The sequence below is a fragment of the Chinchilla lanigera genome, unplaced genomic scaffold (assembly GCF_000276665.1).
Source record: "Chinchilla lanigera isolate Chin_1 unplaced genomic scaffold, ChiLan1.0 scaffold00011, whole genome shotgun sequence".
NCBI classification, from domain to species: Eukaryota; Metazoa; Chordata; class Mammalia; order Rodentia; family Chinchillidae; genus Chinchilla; species Chinchilla lanigera.
In genome coordinates, this window is record NW_004955412.1 from 18,660,715 (window position 1) to 18,680,916 (window position 20,202).

At 49.7% G+C, this 20,202-nt stretch overlaps 1 protein-coding gene across 8 annotated transcripts in view; it reads left to right on the forward strand.

Annotated features, from left to right (window-relative positions):
- Positions 1–20,202, forward strand: part of Cep164 (centrosomal protein 164kDa) — a 68,663-nt gene that overhangs the window by 33,692 nt on the left and 14,769 nt on the right. For 6 of the 8 annotated variants that reach the window (XM_013511149.1, XM_005378211.2, XM_005378212.2 and 3 more), the window contains 7 exons: positions 3,991–4,374; positions 5,812–5,892; positions 7,682–7,765; positions 13,242–13,327; positions 14,344–14,511; positions 15,417–15,548; positions 19,233–19,442. In XM_013511149.1, coding sequence (XP_013366603.1) covers positions 3,991–4,374; positions 5,812–5,892; positions 7,682–7,765; positions 13,242–13,327; positions 14,344–14,511; positions 15,417–15,548; positions 19,233–19,442 — 1,145 coding nt within the window. The remainder of the gene's footprint in view (positions 1–3,990; positions 4,375–5,811; positions 5,893–7,681; positions 7,766–13,241; positions 13,328–14,343; positions 14,512–15,416; positions 15,549–19,232; positions 19,443–20,202) is intronic. The other 2 variants (XM_013511151.1, XM_005378215.2) reach the window with 2 other exon arrangements.

Here is a 20,202-nt window from a genome sequence, read left to right on the forward strand (position 1 = left end):
TGAAGAATTTAAGCTTGAGAGTTGGTTAGACTGGGCCAAAGGTTATTATGTAGTCTGGTTGTATTCTTGCTGATTGTATGAGGATGAGCCTGACCATGATGGACTGACTAGTTGCTGTATCTGGTATTGTCTGATTTTCAGTAGGTTACTTGTTTTTCCATCATTTTGAATAATTAATTAACATTTATTTGGTATTTTCCACTTAATAAGCACCATAAGTATTATGTAGTGTAATCTCAGTGTGACCTTGACAAATACATATTACATCGCCCCTTTGCAAGATAGGAAGAGAAGCCTCAATTCCTCTATCTGCACAACATACCCATATACTCACTGATTTTTTGGGGGAAGCAAGTACTGGGGATTGAGTGTGGGGCCTTTGCACTGAGCAACATTCCAAGCCCTTTTTGATTTTTTTTAAATTTTGAGACAGGGTTTCATTAAGTTACCTAAGCACTTGACCTTGCGACTTTCTTACCTCAACCTCACAGAGGCTGGCTTGATTTAAAAAAAAAATAATCCAGCCAGCAAGCCTTTACTGAGCATCTGTTATGTGCAAGAAATGGTACTGAACACATAGGTACTGTCCACCTTTCCCTGCTGTCAGGCATCCCTGACAGCTCGCTGGTAAAGTATCTGTTCAACCCAAAGATATGACCATCACCTGCAGACCTGGCAGCCAGCTGACAAGCCAACCCAAGCTCTTCAAAGATGGTACAGATAAGCAACAAAGCAAGGCAGTACAGAGCTCAGCTTTGCAGACAGACAAAACTGGTGAGGGAAGCAGACCAGGAAGCCAGCAATTACAATAGGTACTAGGGAAAGGATGGGGAAAACTGATTTCAGGTCAGCTGGCCCAAGGAGCACGGAAGGCTTCCTGGAAGAGGTGATGTGAGAACCAGGGAAGTTTGCTAGAATTTTGTGTGTGTATGTGTGTGTGTGTGTGTGTGTGTGTGTGTGTGTGTGTGTGAATGTGCATGGCAGGGCAGAGGGTATTTCAGTGTTAGTGCATGCTTAGTATGTGCAAAAACCTGGGTTCTATTTACAGTAACTCCCCAACCAAAAAAGCACAGCAAAGTAGAGAAATAGCATAGTTTATCTACAGGCAGAAGAAGAGAATGTGAGCAGGGTATGGCTGGAGGCGAACCATGAGAAGGAAGCAGGGACTGGCTGGGCAGGGCTGTGGGCTAAGTGAGAAGGTACGAAGTTCATCTTCATCTTGGAGGCTGTAGGTACTGTCAGGGGCCTGACAATTCCCCTGTCTCGTGGCCCAAGGTCCGTTGGCTGGCAGCCCTCTTTGAGCCAAGTTTCTCTCCCAGCTTCAAGCCTTCCTTAATCCCAGGATGAGCCTGACCATGATGGACTGAGTAGTTGCTGAGGGTGGGCATGCGGCTGGCCAGACACTGCTCTTCTACCCCAAGAAGCTGTCACTCTGGAGTCTACAGAGCCCCACAGACCAGACAGGGAGTCCTTGCTGAGTTGTGGCAGATCCTGGGGGATGAGGTCTAGCCACAGCCCAGAGCTGCTTGTCTGCAGAAGAGGAGCTCTTTCCCCTAAGCTCAGCTCAGGGATCACGTAGATTATTTCTGTATGATCTCGGGATTCTTAGGAGGAGGGCAAACCTGGGTAGTACCTGCATTCTCCAGTTCACCTTCTGCTTTTCTTTCAGGGACAGGTTGAGGCTGATGTCAGTGCCACCCATGCACCTGGCATTTCTTTGCTTTGGGCAGTAAAAGCTTATCATGAGGCCCATCTGGGACATTTTGCTTTTCTTATGTTGGCGCAGTTCCCTGAGGGAAAGATGTATGTCTTGGTCATGTTCAGTTCCACGACACAGTGTGTGGCACATGGAAGGTGCTCGGTGGGTGAACATGTAGGTCTCACCTTAGAGTACTAGTTAACATTTACGGGACACTCACTGGATGTCAGCACATGCTGAGTTCCTTAACTCACTGAGTGAGTTTAAATCTTCCCGGCAACCCTCTGAGGCAGGCACTATTACATCTTTACATTTTGGAGGAAGAAACCGAGGCACGGAGAACTTCATCCATCCAAGGTCATACATCTGAAATGTTGGAGCCAAGCTTTGAGTCTGGGTTGTCTGTCTCCAAAGCTGAGCTCTGTACTGCCTTGCTTTATTGCTTGTCTTTACCATCTTTGAAGAGCTTGGGTTGGCTTGTCTGTTGGCTGCCAGGTCTGCAGGCGATGGTCATATCTATGGGTTGAACAGATACTTTACCAGCGCGCTGTCATCATATCTGCCATGTTTAGGGCTTCTCCTTGGGCCGTTCTATTCTTGACTTGTGTCAGTCAGATTTCCATAACTGTAATGAGATATCTGAAGTAACTAACTTGTAAGAGGTTTATTTTGCTTCCCAGTTTTGGAGGTTTTGGCCCCTGATCAGTTGGCCCCCTTGTTTTGGGCTGTGGTAAGGCAGCATATCATGGTGAGCACAGGTGGTAGAGCAGAACTGCTTATGTCATGAGCCAAGGAGCACAGAGAAGAAGGGACTAGGGTTCCACAGTCCCCTCAGGGCATAACCCCCAGGGACCTAAGGACCCCCAACTAGGACCTACCTCCTACGGGTTCTGCCACCTTCCAGTAGCTCTACTATGGGAACCAAGCCTTGTGGGTCATTCCAGATCTAACTATAACATAGTCATCATGCTCCTTGTTTGAATCTTCAGGGTAGAGAAGCAAAAAGTCTTACAATCCCCTTATCAGGAACTGTTCAGCCTGGCGGCCCAAGTGTTAGTACAGGTGTTTTCTGAAAGGAAGTATTTGTAACCTGAACCCAGGAGAGAGCACTGGCTAGATTTCCAGCGAAGGGTTTTCTGCCTCTATTTTGGCCAACTTTTTTTTGTTTTTTTTTGGTACCAGAAATCGAACTTAGGACCTCGTGCTTGCCAGGCAGGCACTTGCGCTGCTGTGCTATGTCCCTGGCCCTTATTTTGGCCAACGTGAGAGAATTCAGTGCAAGCAGTCATAGATTTTCAATTGTTTTTAAAGTGAGGTTTGTGTGTGACAAGCAGGTATGTTTGCTGTTGAGATGTGCTGCTTGTATCTCCTTTTAAAATACCCTGCTGAGTGGAATTAGTAGATTGACAACAGCCAGCTGCTGTCCTTTTGTACTCCTGGATTTATGCCTAAACCATGCCTCCTGTTGGTGACAGGTCACACACGGGTTGAAGGGCAAGGCTGAGTGTAGACAACTATGGGGCCCTTTAATGACGTTCTACTGGGGCATCCTCTACTGGGCTGTACAGCACTGCTCAGAACCTTGCTGTGCTCCCTTCAGTCTCCCCCACCTTCCTTCCTTCTCTCCAGCCACAGGTTCAGACCTGCGTTGTGTTCTGAAGGGCCTCCCTGTTTCCTTTGTCCATCACAGGCATCTCCTCCAACACAGCTCTTGCATATCTAATCCTATCATGACATCTGCTTTGCAAGGGACCGAAATTGATGGTCCTGGATGCAGGACACTGTCTGCAAGGTTCCCAACGATCAGCTTGTACAAGGGAAGCTTTGGGGAGGAAGGGAACACTCTTTGGTTTTCTTCTGCTGGCTATGAAACATGAAAGGTAGAAATGCTGGACTTTGCCACTTTTCTCTCATGTGATTTCTTATCATCATCTTAAAGGAATCTTGGCTTCTGAGTTTGCAATCTTTTGGCTAACGGGGCCAGAGAGAGACAGCTTTATTAGCAGAGGACATGATAAATGGTGGCAGAGTTGTACAGTCCAGTGCAGCAATTTCCAAGCCCATCAGTGGACAGAAGTCCAGTTGGACATAGCCACTCACCGTAGAAATTCCAATCTCGTAGATCCGAGGGGGGCTGCAATCTTGTGTTAGGTGTTGGAGACTGTTGGGGTCAAAACTCAAGCACTACTCCACGGGAGTCAGGAAATAGCAGCTCTGTCTTTTAGCATCTCTCTAAATTGCTTTTCCATATTCCTCTTGTCTTCCTTTCTGATATAATCTGTGGTCCCTAGGAGTCTCCAAGAACAAGCCAGCCAGTGGAGAAGGACATTTCTCTTGATTCAGACCCTGCCGGCCCCGCTACTCCTGGAAAGCTCTTCGGCCACACTGGAGACAGTAGTCTGAGCGGCAGTGATGGCAAAGGGCCACAGGACAGAAGGTCAAGTCCTTGGCTTGCAGGAAAAGAAGAGAAGGAGAAGAGTGACCCTGCGGCTTTCACATGTCTGGTGACCCCTGGGGTGGACCCTGGGGTCAGTCAGCTTCCCAAGGCCTCTAAAAAGGACTCTAAAGAGGACCTGAGAGATGCAGGTGAGGAGGCTTCCAGGAGAGAAGAGGCGGCAAAGGAGCTAAAGAGGGAGGCTTCTGCCCCCAAAGAGAGCAGATCGGATGCCAGTGAAGTAAGTCACTGTGCCCCCCGGCACTTCCCAGCTGCCGCCCTCTCTGCTGTCTCTGGCCCTGTGCAGCTTCCTATCCCCACGTCTTCATTACTGAGTCAGGAGCATCATTTGCAGGCCTGTACTGGGCTGTCAGCATCAGCCAGAAGCCTTAATTGTGACAAATATACCCAGACCCAGCAGGCAGTAAAATCCGGAGTGAAACTGCAAACGTGCCGCTACTGGAAATTTAGAGCAGAAACGAGCCTTTCCATTGGCCCCCTCCTGGGATGTTCATGTTCTGCTCTGCTCCTGCTTACTTCCTCTTCCCCTTCCCTGCCTCCCCCTCTACTTCTAGTCTTGGTTTGCTGCAATCTGACTGAATTCCTCTGTAGAGGGTGAGTGTGTGTGTGTGTGTGTGTGTGTGTGAGAGAGAGAGAGTGGAGAGAGAGAGAGTGTGTGCGTGTGTGTATGTGTGTGTAGGATGAAGGGTGGCATAGTTGAGAGTGTTCTGCCCTAGCACAAGCAGATTAGGTTACAAGACTTTTTTGCCAGGCATGGCAGGGCACGCCTGTAATTCCAGCACTCAGGAGGCTGAGGCAGGAGGATCGTTGAGGCCAGCCTGGGCTACAGAGTGAGCTCATGACCAACCTGAACTGCATAGCGAGACCCTGTCTCAAAAAGACAAAGAAAGAAGACTTTTTTTTGGCACTGGGAATTGAACCCAGCGCTGTTACACTGAGCTACCACTCCAGTCATTTTTCTACTTTTTTAACACTGAGACAGTCTTTCTAAATTGTTAAATTGCTCAAGCTGGGCTTGAACTGGTGACCCTTCTGCCTCAGCTGTCCAGAGTGCTGGAATTACAGGCTAGTCCTGAACTCATTGTTTAGCTCCTGCCCAAGGCCCCCCGTGCTGGGATTACAGGCGTGTGCTGCCATGCTGTGCAAGCAGGCTCTTCTCCTCCATTTCAGTGGCTCTTTATGAAGAGACACAAGACACGGAAATGGTTGCTTTTACCAGATGAGGTCAGCAACTAAAATGGACAGAATATGTCTGAGTTGAGACAGCTTTGGCATTTTAGATTTTCTAATCATTGGTCCTCTGAGCAGATGATGAGGGAATTCAGTTAGAGAGCTTTTATCTACTTCCTGGAAAAGGTACCCTCCTTCCATGTTTTAGGGTAGCATCTGTATTGGGTAGCATCTGTATTTTAGGGTAGCTTCTGTATTGCCAGAAGTTTCTAATCATCTCCAGTGCACTTGACTCCTCTCACATCTGACACCGGATTGATCTGATCCGGGCCATGGTTGTCTGCATTCAGCTGGGCCCCCAGCCCTGGCTGGGCATAGGAAGAGGCTGCTCTGTGTGTCTGGAGAACATGGGAGGGCCTTTGCATTTTTAAGAAGAGATAGATTTCAGTTTGGCCTGGGGGATTTCTCTGTGTGTCTGTCTCCGTAGGACTCGGAGGTTAGTGAACTTATGAAGGAACCGCAGCTCTCAGACTCCGTGGCTTCTGACCCCAAGTCCTTCCTTGGTCTGGTGAGTTTGTAATAAGAGGAGACAAGAACATGGGTTTTGGGTCCCCCAGGTTAAGTAATTTGTCTAGCATCACAGAGCTAGTACATGGGGAAGTTAAGACTCCACTGTGGGTCTTGTTAGCACCTGTCCTCAACCTGTTAACTATAGGTAAGATCACCTGCTAATACATTTGCTATAAGAAGAAAGTGAGGTAGGGAAGTAAAATACAAGCCTTTCAATATTAAATAAATGTTAGCTGTTACTGCTCTTACTGTGGGTGAATTGTCTATGAGGTCATATGAGCTGCTTCTAAGCTCTCACAGGAGTGTTACACAAATCTAGTTGTATTTCTGGGGTCATTGAGCTATGAGGCAAGGTACAGCCCTGAGGTTTTGTCTGGGAAGCCTGCTGTGGTTTCATTTTTAAAGTTAAGGTTTTGTCCTGGAGTGCAAGCATCCATGGCTTCTTTATCCCAGAACCTCTGCCTAGCCTGCTCTATCCCAGTTCCCTTTGCCAGCTCTGAGTCTAAGGGGAGTAGTTCAGGTACTTTTTGGCCAAGCATTGCCTTTATATACCCCTGTCGATCTGCTTGGAGGATGCAGATCAAAGGCAAGAGATTAGTGTGAGAGGGTCAGGGATGAACCGTGATGATATGGAGTGGGGAAGGGTAGAGGAATTAGGAGGCTGTGAGCTCCAGCCCTGCACTGAGCCATGAGCTTAGGAGGCAGCTGTCAGATACATTATGTGGAGTAGAATTCAAACTGAAAGGTAAAGGTCACCAAAAGAGAAAACCCCACAAACTAGGGAGGGAGGCAGAAAGTCATTGTTGCTGGCAAAAACCGCTGATGAAGAACAGCCGTATCACTGAACTCCCGGAAGCTAGGAGCCTGGCCCTTCCAAAGCAGCCACCATGTGGTGAAATGTGCCCATCATTTTTTTCCCTCTGTGGGAGTAGAGAGAGAAAGCCGTGAGCAGCAGGATTGGTCCTTGTCTGGGCGTCCCTCCATCTATCAGGGCTGATGTCAGAACCGTGCCCATTAGCATGCTGTTGGACGACAAGCCTTCACCTAGCCCAGCAGGATCTCGAACTCGGTGTGACAGCCAGAGGGCATTGAGGAGCTGGCCCTGGGTTAGGCACTTGTGGCCTGTCCAAAGAGAAGTCTGTAGAGAAAGCACTGCTAAGTAATTCCCATCACCCAGAGGGCTGCCTGTAGGGGAAGGGGGAAGGAACGAGCTGGACGGAGCCCGCCAACCCTCGTTTCCAAGCTGCCCACAGGTTCCCTGGTACTTGTGGGGCCCTAGTTGCGCACTGAGGGGCAGAGACAGCTGGGAAGTGACATGCTTTGCCGCACATGTCCTGGAAAGAGCTTGGGCTTTGGAGTCAGCCCCAGGGCCCATCTGACTCCCAACCCCTTTGCTTATCCGCTGCGTGACCTTGAGCAAATGGTGTGTGCTCCCCAGCCTGCCTGCACATCTGTGAGTCTCATTCTCACAGGATATTTTTTGCCCATGATTTTATTACGAAAAATTCAAACATCTGGAAAACTTAAAAGAATTGTACAGTGAATTCTCACATGCCACTTAGCATCTACAACGAATATTTTTCTATACTTCCTTGATCACATATCTATGCTTCTAGTCACAGTGTTATTTTGAAGACTAAATTAGTAGGTATCCACATGTTTATTTAGCACAATGCCTGGCATGTAGTGGATGCTTTTCTGCAAGGTTGGCCTTAGGGGTAGAGGAGGGGCCCAGGTGAGCCCTATGACAGAGACGAAATTGACTTTCCTATCTCCATTGTCTCTAGGCCCTTGGTTTTCACAGCCGAGTCGCAGAGGACTTGCTAGATGGTGACATGCTTTCCCCTGTCCTGGATGGCGCCCACTGGGAGGTAAGTCTCTCTTGGCAGGCTGGGCTAGGACCTCACTTTCCGTGGCATCCACTGTTTGAGATAACCCGCAGCTGATGCTTGCCCATCCCAGCCTGCTCTTCTGGATGCTCTCTGCCTTTTATTTCCTTAAGGCATGGCCCTGACTGTACCTTTGATGGGACTTCTGACTGTTCCCACTCTGCTGCTGCTTAGAATTAAACCATTTTCCCTGTATATTGATCCATTTGCTGGCGCCTGCTTATGTGCAAAGTGTTGCGGAGATTGTGGATTTTAAGGCATTTTCCAACGTGTCCCATCCATCCCTTGCAGCTTCATGCTCACCTGCCCCATCAGCTGAGTCTGCCATTCCCCTTCCTGAGCCTGCTTCCACCTCCATGCTGCCGGGCCTGCCGCTTCCTTCCCAGCGAGCTCTTTCTGGGCTAGGAGGCCCACCTCTGAAGCTACCGCCTCCAAGCAGGATGAATTGTTTCTTCTCTTTGCCTCCTTCAGGGCTTCTGGTTTTGCTCTGTGGTTATGTGTCTTCCCTGCCGGGTGTGAGCTCTGTGTGGGCACAGAGGATATCCGACCTGGGTAGGGCACAGAGGTGGCTGAAACAGAGATCCTGTCCTTGAGGATCTTAAGACAAGGGAATCAGTCTTTTTTCCTCCTTTCTGGGTTGATTAGAAGGATTCTAGTGAGAAAGCAAGTTAGAAAGCATTTGGTTTGAGTGGAATAAAATTTTATTGGGTGAAACAAACAAGATGTTTAGTATGAACCCAGCCTAGGAGTCCTTAGTGAAATGCTGAGACAGGCTAGAGTTTTCAGATTCATTGCCTTTGAATCCTGTATGTTCCTCCTGGGTGTGGCCGATGGCGTCCTGGGCTGCTGTCCATCTGTCGGGCTTCTGCTAGACTTTTATCACCCTATTTGTGTTACCAGAGGGACATAAAAGCAAAAACAAGGGTAAATTGGAAGTCAGGGAGGGTTTGGGGCAGGTAAATTGTTAGGCACCTTTGGCAGCAGGTAAGTGGCAGAGCTACTGAGTTGGTAGGATGTGAGGTGGATGGGTAGGTTGGGGTGAATTCAGTTGTTCTGGTTCCAGACTGTTCTATAACTGTGCTTTAGGCTCTGGTCCATTTTTCTGTATTCTCTAGTTCTCTTTCAAGGACAGAACCACAGTAAAGACTTAGAGCTGAGCGAGCCTAGCTTTTGTTTGTTTGTTTTTTTTTTTTTGGTTTTTCTTCGGTACCGGGAACTGAACTCACGACCTTGCGCTTGCCAGGCAGGTGCTTTGCCGCTGAACTAAATCCCCAGCCCCGAGCCTAGCTTTTGTTCATTTGCCCAATATCAGAATTACTTGGGAGCTTTAAAACTGGCAGATTTCTCAGTCCTACCTAAGACCTGATGAGGCCAGCAGCCTCTTTTATGGCTCATGCTGCTTGGTATAAAACAGTAGCAGAATTTGCCTTCATTTTGTTCCCCACATTCCCAGAGCTGGCAGAGGAAGCCCTAAGTGACACCTGAGGCCAGGCTGTTGAATGGTAGAGGTTGCTGGATGCTCAGGTTGGCTGATCAACCAGAGCTTTTAGTGGGGCTCAGCCTTTAGCGCTGTCTTTGTACTCAGGGTGTGTGTGTGTGTGTGTGTGTGTGTGTGTGTGTGTGTGTAGGGGTGGGGTAGGGTGAGCAGGCACGTGGAACTGGAGGAATGAGCAGCCCCTCTTTTGTGGGTCAGGGAACCCTAAATGCAGTCTCCTTGTCCTTTAGGCTCTGGTCCATTTTGCTTGTATTCTCTCATTCTCTTTCAAGGACAGAACCACAATAAAGACTTAGAGCTGAGCGAGCGTAGCTTTTGTTCATTTAGAAAATGTTTTGTGGGCTGGGGGTGCAGCTCCATAGTAGAGCTCTTGCCCAGCATGTCTGTGGTCCTGGGTTCAATCTTCACTACCACAAGGGGAGAAGAAAAAGCTTTATTGAGGTACGTAGTGGTACCTCAGTTCATGAGCTTGATTCTCTCCATGATTCTGATCACAAACTGAATTGGATGAAACTGAATCAAATTCAGTGGTTAGGTTCCGCGTTGACCTTATGGGGAAATTTGGTTCAGTTCTTGTTGAGTTCCGTTTGTGACCAGAATTGTGGAGAGAATTGAATTTGTGAACTGTAATTGACATAAATTGACATAAAATAAGGTACATATTTAAAGTGTACAAGTTGATACATTTTATCACCTGTATGAGATGTGATTAAAAAACATGGATGTTTAAATTTTTAAAAATTTATTACAAAAAATAATAAAAATAAATTTATTACAGTAAAAGACACATTGCTATTTTTTTTTTTTTACTTTTTTTTTTTTGACACATTGCTATTAATGTGTCTCCTCAAAATATTCCCCCTCATTTTGGATACACTTATCTGATAATTTTTTTTTTTGAGACAGGGTCTTGCTATGTCGTTCAGACTGGCCTTAGACTCACTATGTAGCCCAGGCTGGCCTGGAACTCACAGTAATCCTCCTGCCTCAGCCTTTTGAGTGCTGAGATTACAGGCGTGCACCACCACACCCAGCTTATCTGATCATTCTTGCCGGGAGAATTCTTGTGGAGCAGGTCTAGAAGTCCTTTCTCATGAGTGTCCTTAGTTGCACTGTCATGGCTGCCTCAATCCCGGAATCCATTCCGAATGTTTAGTTTTCGTGGTCACTTTGACCTTGAAGAAGAGCCAGAAGTCACACAGTGCCAGATCCAGTGAATAAGGTGGATGAGGAACACTGTAATGGTTTTATGTGACAGAAATTACTTAAACATTTGATTAATGAGAGGTGATCATGAAATACAGAGAATGTATAAATTTAAAAATGTATTACTATAAAAGACACATTGCCATTAGCTCTCTTGAAAATACTCAGAATGCTCCCCTTGTTTTGGACACATTTATTTCATCATTCTTGGCAATGTGTCTTTTACTGTAATAAGTTTTAAAAAAAATTTAACCATGCACTGTGTCTTTTCATCACTCTGTGTACAGTATATTCCCTTGAAACTATCATCACAGTCAAAATAATGAATTATAAGCATAGTGAATTTCCGAATAAATCAGAGAAGTGATCATAAAGTTATTTCAGATAACACAGGTCAAAGTCCTCTGTTTCCTGCAGCCTTTGTCCCACAGGCAGGGGCTATGAATGTTTCCATTAATTTTTTTTTTTTTTTTTTGGTGTTTTGAGACAGGGTCTCGCCATGTAGTCTAGGCTGGCCTTGAACCTGCAGGCTGGCCTTGATCTTCCTGCCTCCTGAGTGCTGGGGTCACAGTGTACACCACCCCTACCCAGTGGCTCCATTAATATTTTTCACGTGCCTGTCTAGAAATTCTTCTGTGCATGTGTAGATGTAACTTGTATTTGTAACTTCTTTTTTCCTTTCCACAAGAATTGAGATTATGTTACCAAAAATGCTTGACAATCTGTACTTTAAATTTGTGAACTGACCCTTGACTTATTTCTGAATTATTTCATGTAGATCTCCCTTACTGTTTTTTAGTGTTTGCATAGATGTCTGCGGTATGAATGCACCATGTTTTATTTAGCTGGATTTTAAACAAAATAAAACCCTGGAGCTGAGTTAAGGGAGGGGATGTAGTGTCTTGAGGATTCTCAGGCCAGGGGCCCAGGATATGGTTGCTGTCTTTCCTTTCTTTCGTTTTGGTACCGGAAATCGAACTCAGGACCTCGCACTTGCCAGGCAGGTGCTGTGCCGCTGAGCTACATCCCTATCTCTAGCTGGGGAGCTCATTCAGTTTCTTGCAGCTATGTAGAAGATGAAACAAGAAGGGACGAGGCAGAAAGACTGGGTCTGCCTCTTGCCTCCAAGGTGCCTGCCTTTTTCCTCGTAGTACTTGACTTACAGCCCTGGAGTCCTTTCTGACCCAGGGTCCTGTCCCTCAGGTACTGTGATCACTGTACTTTGTTAGTTTGTTAAATGGAATTGGCCTGTGGCTCTCTCTCTCTCTCTCTCTTTTTTTTTTACCTTGAAAAGTGAGTGAGGGAGATATTTGATGAGGTTGGTGTGGTTTTCAGGGGAAGACACATTGTGAATTGAGTACTGGAAGCATGGGGGCTGCGTGGCCCTGTCACTGTCTGCAGGCTCTGCCTAGGCTGATGCGATGAGGAGTGGCAGCCCTGGCAGGGAGCCCTTCTGCTGCAGGCACCACGAGGTACTCACAGGCGGCATTGCTATTTTTAATGTAATTTGGGGGAGCTGGGTGTTAGCTCAAGCCATGCCCTTCCTCGCCCATCCAGATGGCAGAGTTGGCCACAGCTGCTGGGGCTCAGGCTGCCGGTGGAGAGGTGCAGGGGGTGGTGGGCACAGAGCTGGGGACCCCACTGGGGAAGATGGAGTGAGCTGTCTCCTGCTCCACCTCTCCTGTTGACCCCTGTGTCCCAGAACAGACGGGGCTCCTGTTGGGGTGACAGAAGGAGTACAGGTCCTGGAATGGGGACTGGCACTGGCAGAGGCTTTTCTTTTTCTTTTCTTCCTTTTTATTTTTTGTTTGCTTCAGTCTAGGGGAAAGCAAAAGGCGTATGGGAAGAGGAGCTAACATTCAGGGCCTGCCTTCTCTGGGCCAGGAGCTGGGCTTATGCACACGATCTCATTTGATCCTCAGCGGAAGCCCTGGGCACTGTGGCTCCCTGTCCCACTGCACGGTGGAGGAGCAGCCTTCCCAGGCAGGAAGTGCTAGCACCCGGGGGAGACCCCAGGCTGACTGCACTGCCCTACTCTGTGGGAAATACTAGAATCATCACAAATAGTCGTTTTCTTTTTTAAAAACCAGTTTGCTAAATTTGCCTAGACACCCAAGCTTTCAAATAAGATTTTGGGGTTTAATTTTGAATGGCTGTTATAATCCCTGGCTAGGAGTGGGTGTCATTGTCCTGGGAGGAGACCCATGCCCACACAAGCCCCAAATGGAGCAGTCGCAGAAATGCCAGTGTCTGCTTTCTCCCAGGTGCCAGAAGTCATACCTTTGTCCTGGGGCAGAGCCTGCTCCTGCTCCCCCAAGACCCTAATTCCCCAGGATGCTTCCTTTCAGATGTACTTGCCAGCTGCCCTCCATTCTGCCTATTTAATTTTAGCAGTATCGTTGGGGCTGCTGATAGGCCTCAGTGGATCTGGCTGGTCATGGATCACTCTGCTTTCTCTTTGCAGCCAGCACTGCAGGCTTCCAGCAGCAGGAGGCAGGTTTTGTTTTTCTTGTGTGTTCGCTTTCTGCCCCAGGCCCCTGGCTCTGTGTGTAGTGGCTGTGGTCATTTGTCTCCTCCTTTACTATGAGCCTGAGGCTTCATCACAGGCCGGCCTCTGGTTCTAGGTCCCATGTGGCCTGTGTCCTCCTGAGAGCCACCCTTCAGTGCTTTCTCCTAAGCATGGAATCAGCAAGAGGGCGGAGATCCCTACAGTACAGACCCTGCTAATGTATACTTTCCACTGCTTTTTGTCCACAGTCTCAGGGCTTAGCAAGAGGAGACCGGGATGGCAGTCAGTCCAGTCGAGCAGAGCTCCAGAGCAAGCGGTCCAAAGGCTCAGAGAGGTACAGTATGTGGGACGTTGTCCTTCCAGAGCTGAGGAATGGTGTGCCTTCAGGATGGTGTGGACTTGGGCAGAATTACAGGCTTTGGTGGTTGACTTGGCTCAGTTTGTCCCTGGTCTGAAAGCAGACGGTGAACTGGCTAGGAGGCTGTGCAAAGTGTGTGTGTGTGTGTGTGTGTGTGTGTGTGTGTGTGTGTGTGTTTGTGTGTGTGTGTGTGTTTGTGTGTGTGTGTCTGTGCATGCCCTGTGGTGCTGCACAATAGAAATGTGAAACGCTGCTTGGTAGGACTCTTCACAGGGCACCATGGTAGGGCCGGGGCTCTGTCCTCCTCCCTGGGTTGGGCTGATTACACTGTGTGCACCTGGTCCTAGGCCAGGACTGAAGTAGCCTGATAGAGGCCTGGGGAGTCATGCTGCAGGGTCGGTACTACAGCTCTGAGCTCAGAGATGAATGTGGCTCTGTGAGTGTGCATGTGCATCTGACCCTCTGGGGCTGTTCCTACTTTTTTGGGCCTGAGCCTGTGACTGGAGAAGGGCCGCCACCCTGGAGGGGCAAGGAGAGTGGTCATCCTCGTCTTAGACCTTGGAAAGCTCTCAGCATTCTAACTTTTTTGATGCTACAGCTTCATGTATTTTCCAAAGTCTGACCCTTTGAGTCTGGTGCCACCTTTTCTCTTTATTTTATACTCAGTTCTTCAGTTTCGCTCTAGCCCTGGTGGTGGTGAACTCCGGGAGTGGACACACATGGGGGCATCCAGGTCTCATGCCTAGACCAAGCCGGTGTGGCACAGGGAGCTGGGGAGCCTGGCTTCAATCTTGGCAGAAAGGAAGCTCAGAGGGGAGTGTCTCCTTGCTGGACACTGGCTGCTTTGCCCTGCAGCTCTCTGTGTGGGTTTGAGGCAGAGACTGGGTCTAGCTGGGGAGCAGGCACTGACCTAGGGATGCACACTGCACTCCCAGCTTCCTTCCTGCTCTCCAAATGGGGGCCTGATGCAGCTGCTCTGGCCTGCTGACCAGGTTGTCTCCTCCACTTCTACACGAGGAGCGGTCCCAGAGTCCCCTTCATAGCCAGGTCACTGAAGAACAGCCTCCAAAGACCCCTGAGGGGCAGCCTGGGCGGATGGAAGTGGGGGAGCCTGAGGAGGACTCTGTAGCCAGCCCCATCCTGCTGGTGTCCCTCCAGAGGTAAGGGTGAGGGAGAAGCACCCTGGGTGACGGGGGCCCTCTGTGTGTCACGGGTGTCTGTGCTGGTGCTGAGGGAGACAGGAGTGGGGAGGGTCTGGAGGCGGAGGCTGGAGCCAGGGCGAGTTTGCAGCTGGAGCAGCAGCAGCAACAACAGGAGCAGGAGCTGGGAAGAGGGGAAATCTGCTTCGTCCTTGTCCTCGATCTCCAGGTGAAAGCTGGGTAGCCAGCCTGATTAGGGGAGCTCGGGAGCTCTTCAGTAAAGATTCTCTTCTGTCCCCATGGCCCCTTTACCAGGGACTGGGACAGAGACTTCGCTGTTGCCCTGGCTGTGCCATTCTTGCCAGGAGGGCCCCTTCTCCCTGCCCCTCCTCACCAGTACCCTCCCCATCAGCTGTCTACCCAGCCCTGGTCACTCAGCAAACCCGCGAGAGTCCTGCTCTGTGCTAGGTCCAGAGAGAGGGAGCCGTACAAACTCGGGGTCCCCAAGCCAGCTCGACCTTCCCATCCCAGCCTGGTCCAGAGCCCAGTGCATGTTTGCCAGGGCCTCTGCCCCCCAGCCAGGGGAAGATGCTGATCTTAGGAGTCATCTGGTTGGGATGAGCCACCAGGGAGACTGAGTAGCAGTGCTGTCCAATCGGTAGCATCCACTGAGCACTGCCCTCAGAGCTTTTCTTTTGATGTCACAAGCACACTGCTTCCCACGGGGGTGGGGTGTCTGGTCGTCAGTGCACAGAACTCAGCAAGAGGCTGGGAGGGAAGCACGAGGTTGGGGTCCCGGGGCAGGGAAACTTTGTGGGGGCTGTCACTCTTGTTCCCTTGCAGGTCTTTGACCCTGAATGGGTTGCAAGTCAAGCAGCTTTCTTTCCTACTAGCTTTAACACAATTGCTTCCTTTTTGCACTCAAGGGAGCAGACCTCAAGCCCAGCAGCTGCCCACGAGAGGGGCCAGGCTGAGGATCTGGGCTCTGGGCAGGAAGAGACTGAGGAGCCCCAGGAGGAGGTGGCAGTCAGTGCCATTCCGCCAGTCTCTCCGGAGGTGTAAGGGCCAACTTTATCTGTCCCTGTTCACTGTACATAGTTGCTGGAGTGCCCATTCTTGGGTGGTGGGGAGGGGCTGCTCTGGCCTAGGAGTTGGGGTGCAGGGGGAGAAGGAGTGCGTTCCTGGTGCTCTGTGTGCAGCCTGGAGAGCCCATGCAGCCGTCAGCATTGCTGATCCTTGCCTGGGTTAGCTTAGATCCTGGGACCTCTGGCCAGAACCCAAGGTGTGAGGTGGGTAAGAGGGCACCCTTCTGGTTCGTTAGCAGAAACCTGGTAAATCATATCCCCCTTCTACCAAGTACCATTTTTCTCTTGTAAACTTTTTAGTGAGGTATGCAGAGCTGAAGTGTACGAGTCGGTAATCGTTTGCATGCGTGCATCCCACATAGCCTCCACTCGGGTCTGACAGAGATGTTTCCTCTGGTCCTCTCCACCCACCCACTTCAGATCTCCACTCTTGTGACTCCTATCTGTAGATTTGTTTTTCTTGTTCTGCACCTTTACATAAATAGAATTATGTAGGATACAGATATATCTTGTGTATCCGGGTTCACACAAGATATATTTGTGAGACTCTTCAGATGAGGCAATGGAGACTCAGAATACAAAGGATTTTCAAGGTTGAATCCCTAGTTAGTTACAGAGTTAGGACTAGACTCTCATCACCGGAACCCCAGACTTCTGCCTTTTCTTTGCAGCCGGTTCTCTACATGGAGGAGGACAGGCACCAGGATTTATGCATTTTTTCCCTCTGTGAGCGAGTGGAACAAAGGCCTTGGGGCTGACTGTGGAGCAGAAGCAGGTTCCTACTCTGATGACTCACAGGGAATGTCACCCTAGGCTGCAGGGCACTTGAGCTCCTGATGGCGTGTGACTGCCGTCACATCGCAGGAGGCACGCCGGGGAGGGGTAGCCACAGGTTTCAGACCGTGATACATTGTACGGTGAGCACTGTGACCAGGGAAGCATGTGGCTCTCCCGAGGCCCCTTGGTGGCAGTCACATGCAGAGCAGAGTGCTTTCTGAATATGGTTCAGAGGCAAAGGTAGGCAGGTGTCAGAGGGGCGTCTTCCCTGCCCCTCTCTCTGGAGGGGAGCCTGAGGCTCTGGTTCCCCTCCGGCTGCCCTGGCTGGTTGCTGCCCACTCCGGTGATGCTGCCTGGGCTGGGTCTCAAGACACTGTCCTTGACCTGCAAGGTCACTGTCCCCTCGATATTCTGTTCCTTTCCTGATGCTTTTCAGGCCCCACTACTGCCTCTTAACTCATCTTCGTAGCCATGCAAGGCAGCTCTTGGCTTTCAGGGTGTTGCGGGGAGCAGTTCTGTGCCTGAGTCTGGATCAGAAGGGTTAGGAACAGGGTGCAGGTGAGGGAGTGGCCAGAAGCCTGGGCCTGGGATGCAGGGATAGTCTCTCCTTTGCCTCGCAAGTCTTATGTGAGGGTTTGCAGAGAGGTAGATGGGAAGAGAATTAAAACCAGCGGTTGAATGTGACACGACTCGTGATCCCTTTAATCCCGACCCCAGCTTTCGTGGTAGTACAGCCACTCCAGAATGTTCCTGGGGTGCCATTTCTCCAGGCCCCCACCCTCGCTCCTCCCTCCCTGCCTTCCTGCCTTGCTTTCTCTCCCATGTCTGCCATGGCGCCAAGCGACTGGGTGGCCAGCCTGAATCGATTACACTCCACAGAGCCTTCCCTTTGCCACTCACCTGGAAACTGGGTCTCACGAAGGCTGACACCTGATGGGCTGACCTAGAAATCAGACCTGCCTCTTCCTGTGGTGTCTTCAGCCTCCCAATCATCCCCTCCATCTTGCGAGCATTGTTCACTCTGTTGGACCTAAGCGAGGCATTCTGGATACCCCGGGGAGGCAGAAGAGGCCCCGTGAAAAACAGCCCCATTCGCCCGTGTGCCAGGTGTGCGAGCAGGCTCGCCGGTGCGTGCAGCCTGGGCACGTGCTGCCACGCGCTCTGACTCCACATCTTCCTGCAACATCGGTCCCTGGGGCTCCACATAGCTGCGCAGCCCACAAGGGAGACAGATGTTAAGGTACCATCCCAGGGAAAAAAAGATGCTTTCAGCCAAGGTTGGAAATGAGTTGGAGGGTTGATGAGGCGGAGAGCTGCGGGGGGAGGCTCCTTCCGAGGGCAGCGCTCTCAAAGGAGATGGCAGCCATGCTGCTTCCATCTGCATCAGTCAGACGGTCAGGGGACTGAGAGGAAGCCAGGCTTTGGAAGGAGGGGACATGGAGCCCGGACAAGACCGATTCTGGTCTGAGTTCTGACTTTGGGAAAGAGAGAAGGAGAGGTCTGACGGTATATTCAGCTTTTCTCCTCCCCTCCCCAGTACCAAGGGCTGCAGTGTGATTCCTAATCCCTGCTTTCTTGTGCTGTTCTGCTCTGCTCCTGCCTGCTGCCTTCCATCTGCTGTGGTGTAGAGCTGGCGGGAGAAGGGGCTGTGAGTCCTCAGCGGGGGGACCAGCTTCTCTATTTGAGTCTTGCCGGGTCTTCTTGGATTTGGGTTCTGCCCACACGTTCCTGCTGAGGTGGACTGAGCTACTGTGCCAGGCCTGCAGCAGCCCGAACGCCACATTTGCTGAGATAAGTTTCTGTCTAGTGGCTTAGGGACAGGGAGTGCAGGCTTGGACTGGCCTTCAGAAAGTCACTTCGCAAGGTGAAACACTGTGTCCTGCTTAGGCTTTCATTGCCGGAAGTTTTCTAACTTTCACTCTGGGTATTCCTTGAAGATCCAGAAAACAAGCAAAACCACAGCTCTCTCTACTCTGTAGACGCTTTGTAAACTAATCCCATTGTTCCTTGCCACCTGGGTCTGTATTCAGGTTAGCTCTGAATTTCTTTCACCCATTTCCAAACACTGGATTAACCCCGAGCAGATGAAAACCTGCCACCACCACAGAAACAGAGCATAGAACCCCTCTTGCACTTTCAGTACATTTTTGTCTCAGAAGGATCTCCTGCCTATCTGCTTGGTGGTGAGGGAGGGTTTTTTTCCATTCCCTGGACCTCCATGGGATGTTTTTCCCTAGAACTGGGATTGAACCGAGCAGTTTTGCACTGAACCACATCCCCAGATCCCTAGCTTTTCATTTTTTATTTTCTTTTATTTTGAGACAAGGTCTTACTAAGTTTCTCTGGCTGGGCTCAAACTTGTGTTCCTCCTGCTTCAGCCGCTCAGAGTGCCGGGATTATAGGCGGGTGTCACCATGCCTGGCTTCCATGGACTGTTGCAGGCTTTAGGGCTGCTGCTTTTCCTATGAGTTCATGTACATTAGCTTCTGCTCAGCTTGGGAGGCAGAGAGCAGGCTCTAGGGACTGTTCCCAAATAGCTGGCGTGAATCTCACATAGCAAGCAGAACCCAAGTGGAGACCGGAAATGGGCCTGAGCCATTCTGGGGAAAATCTACTGGGAACAGCACTTCGCCCTCCTTGCTGCTGCCAGCTCTTGAGCCACAGCTTCAGGTTTTGACCTCAGGCCACAACCTACCAGCTGTGCTGCCCTTCTCCTTGCTGCATTTTTTTTGCCTGCCCTGTATGGTCTGCGTTGGGTATGTGACTCTGACCTGGGCCCTCCTTTGGAATTCTCTGTGTGATGTTTTGTGTCTGTCTGAACTCAATGCTGAAGGTGGACGGATAGTAACTCTGCAGTGATAAGCTGTTCCCCTCCTGCAGGCCATCCCCAGAACCTTCGGGTCTCCCAAAGCACCTCTCGGCGCCTTCACTAGAAGTCCGGGAAGAGGCAGTGGCCCAGGAACTTGAGGAAGACCAGAGGCGGCTGCTGGAATTGCGGCAAGAGAAGATGGAGCAGCTTCGGAGAAAGCTGTGGCAAGAGGAGGAAGAGGAGATGCGGCAGCTTCAGCAGAAGAAGGAGAAGTCTCTCAGGTCCTGGTGCTCCCCTGTGGCCTGCGCCCCTGGCTGTGCAGGACCATGTGGATTGAGGGACACCCTGTTCCTGCCCTGGACGCCACTGGGATGCCATTGTCCCGGCTTTACCCAATAATTTCTGCTCCTAACTCGTTGGTTCCCCTTCGTTGTACAGGAGACTAGAAAGTGCAGTCCTTTAGCTTCTTTGGGTGCTAAAATAAAATCAGGATTCTGTTAATAAGAAGAAAGGAAAGGCAGCCTACAGAATGGGAAAACAAATTTTGCCTGCTCTTCCTCAGTCTTCTAAATATCTAGAGTTTATAAAGAACTTAAAAAAAATTAGACTCCTTCCGAAATGAAAAGACTCAGTCAAAAAACAGGCCAGGGAAATGAATAGACATTTCACAGAAGGAGAAATACAGATGACCAATAAATACATAAAGAAATGTTCAACATTGCAGGCCATTACAGAACTGTGAATTAAGACAACACTGAGGGTCCATCTTACCCCAGAAATTATTATTTAATTTCTCATTATGAAATTAAATAATAACAAATCTGGAGAGGCTGTGGGGAGAAAGGGACCCTTCTGTATTGTTGGTGGGATTGTAAACTAGTACAACCACCATGGAAATCAGTGTGGAGATTCCTCAGAGAACTAAAACTACAACTACAAATTGTATTTGACCCAGCTCTTCCCCTTCTAAGTCTCTTCCTGAGTTAAAGACATCACATCGCAGTGATCCATGCATCCCCATGTTTATAGCAGTGTAATTCG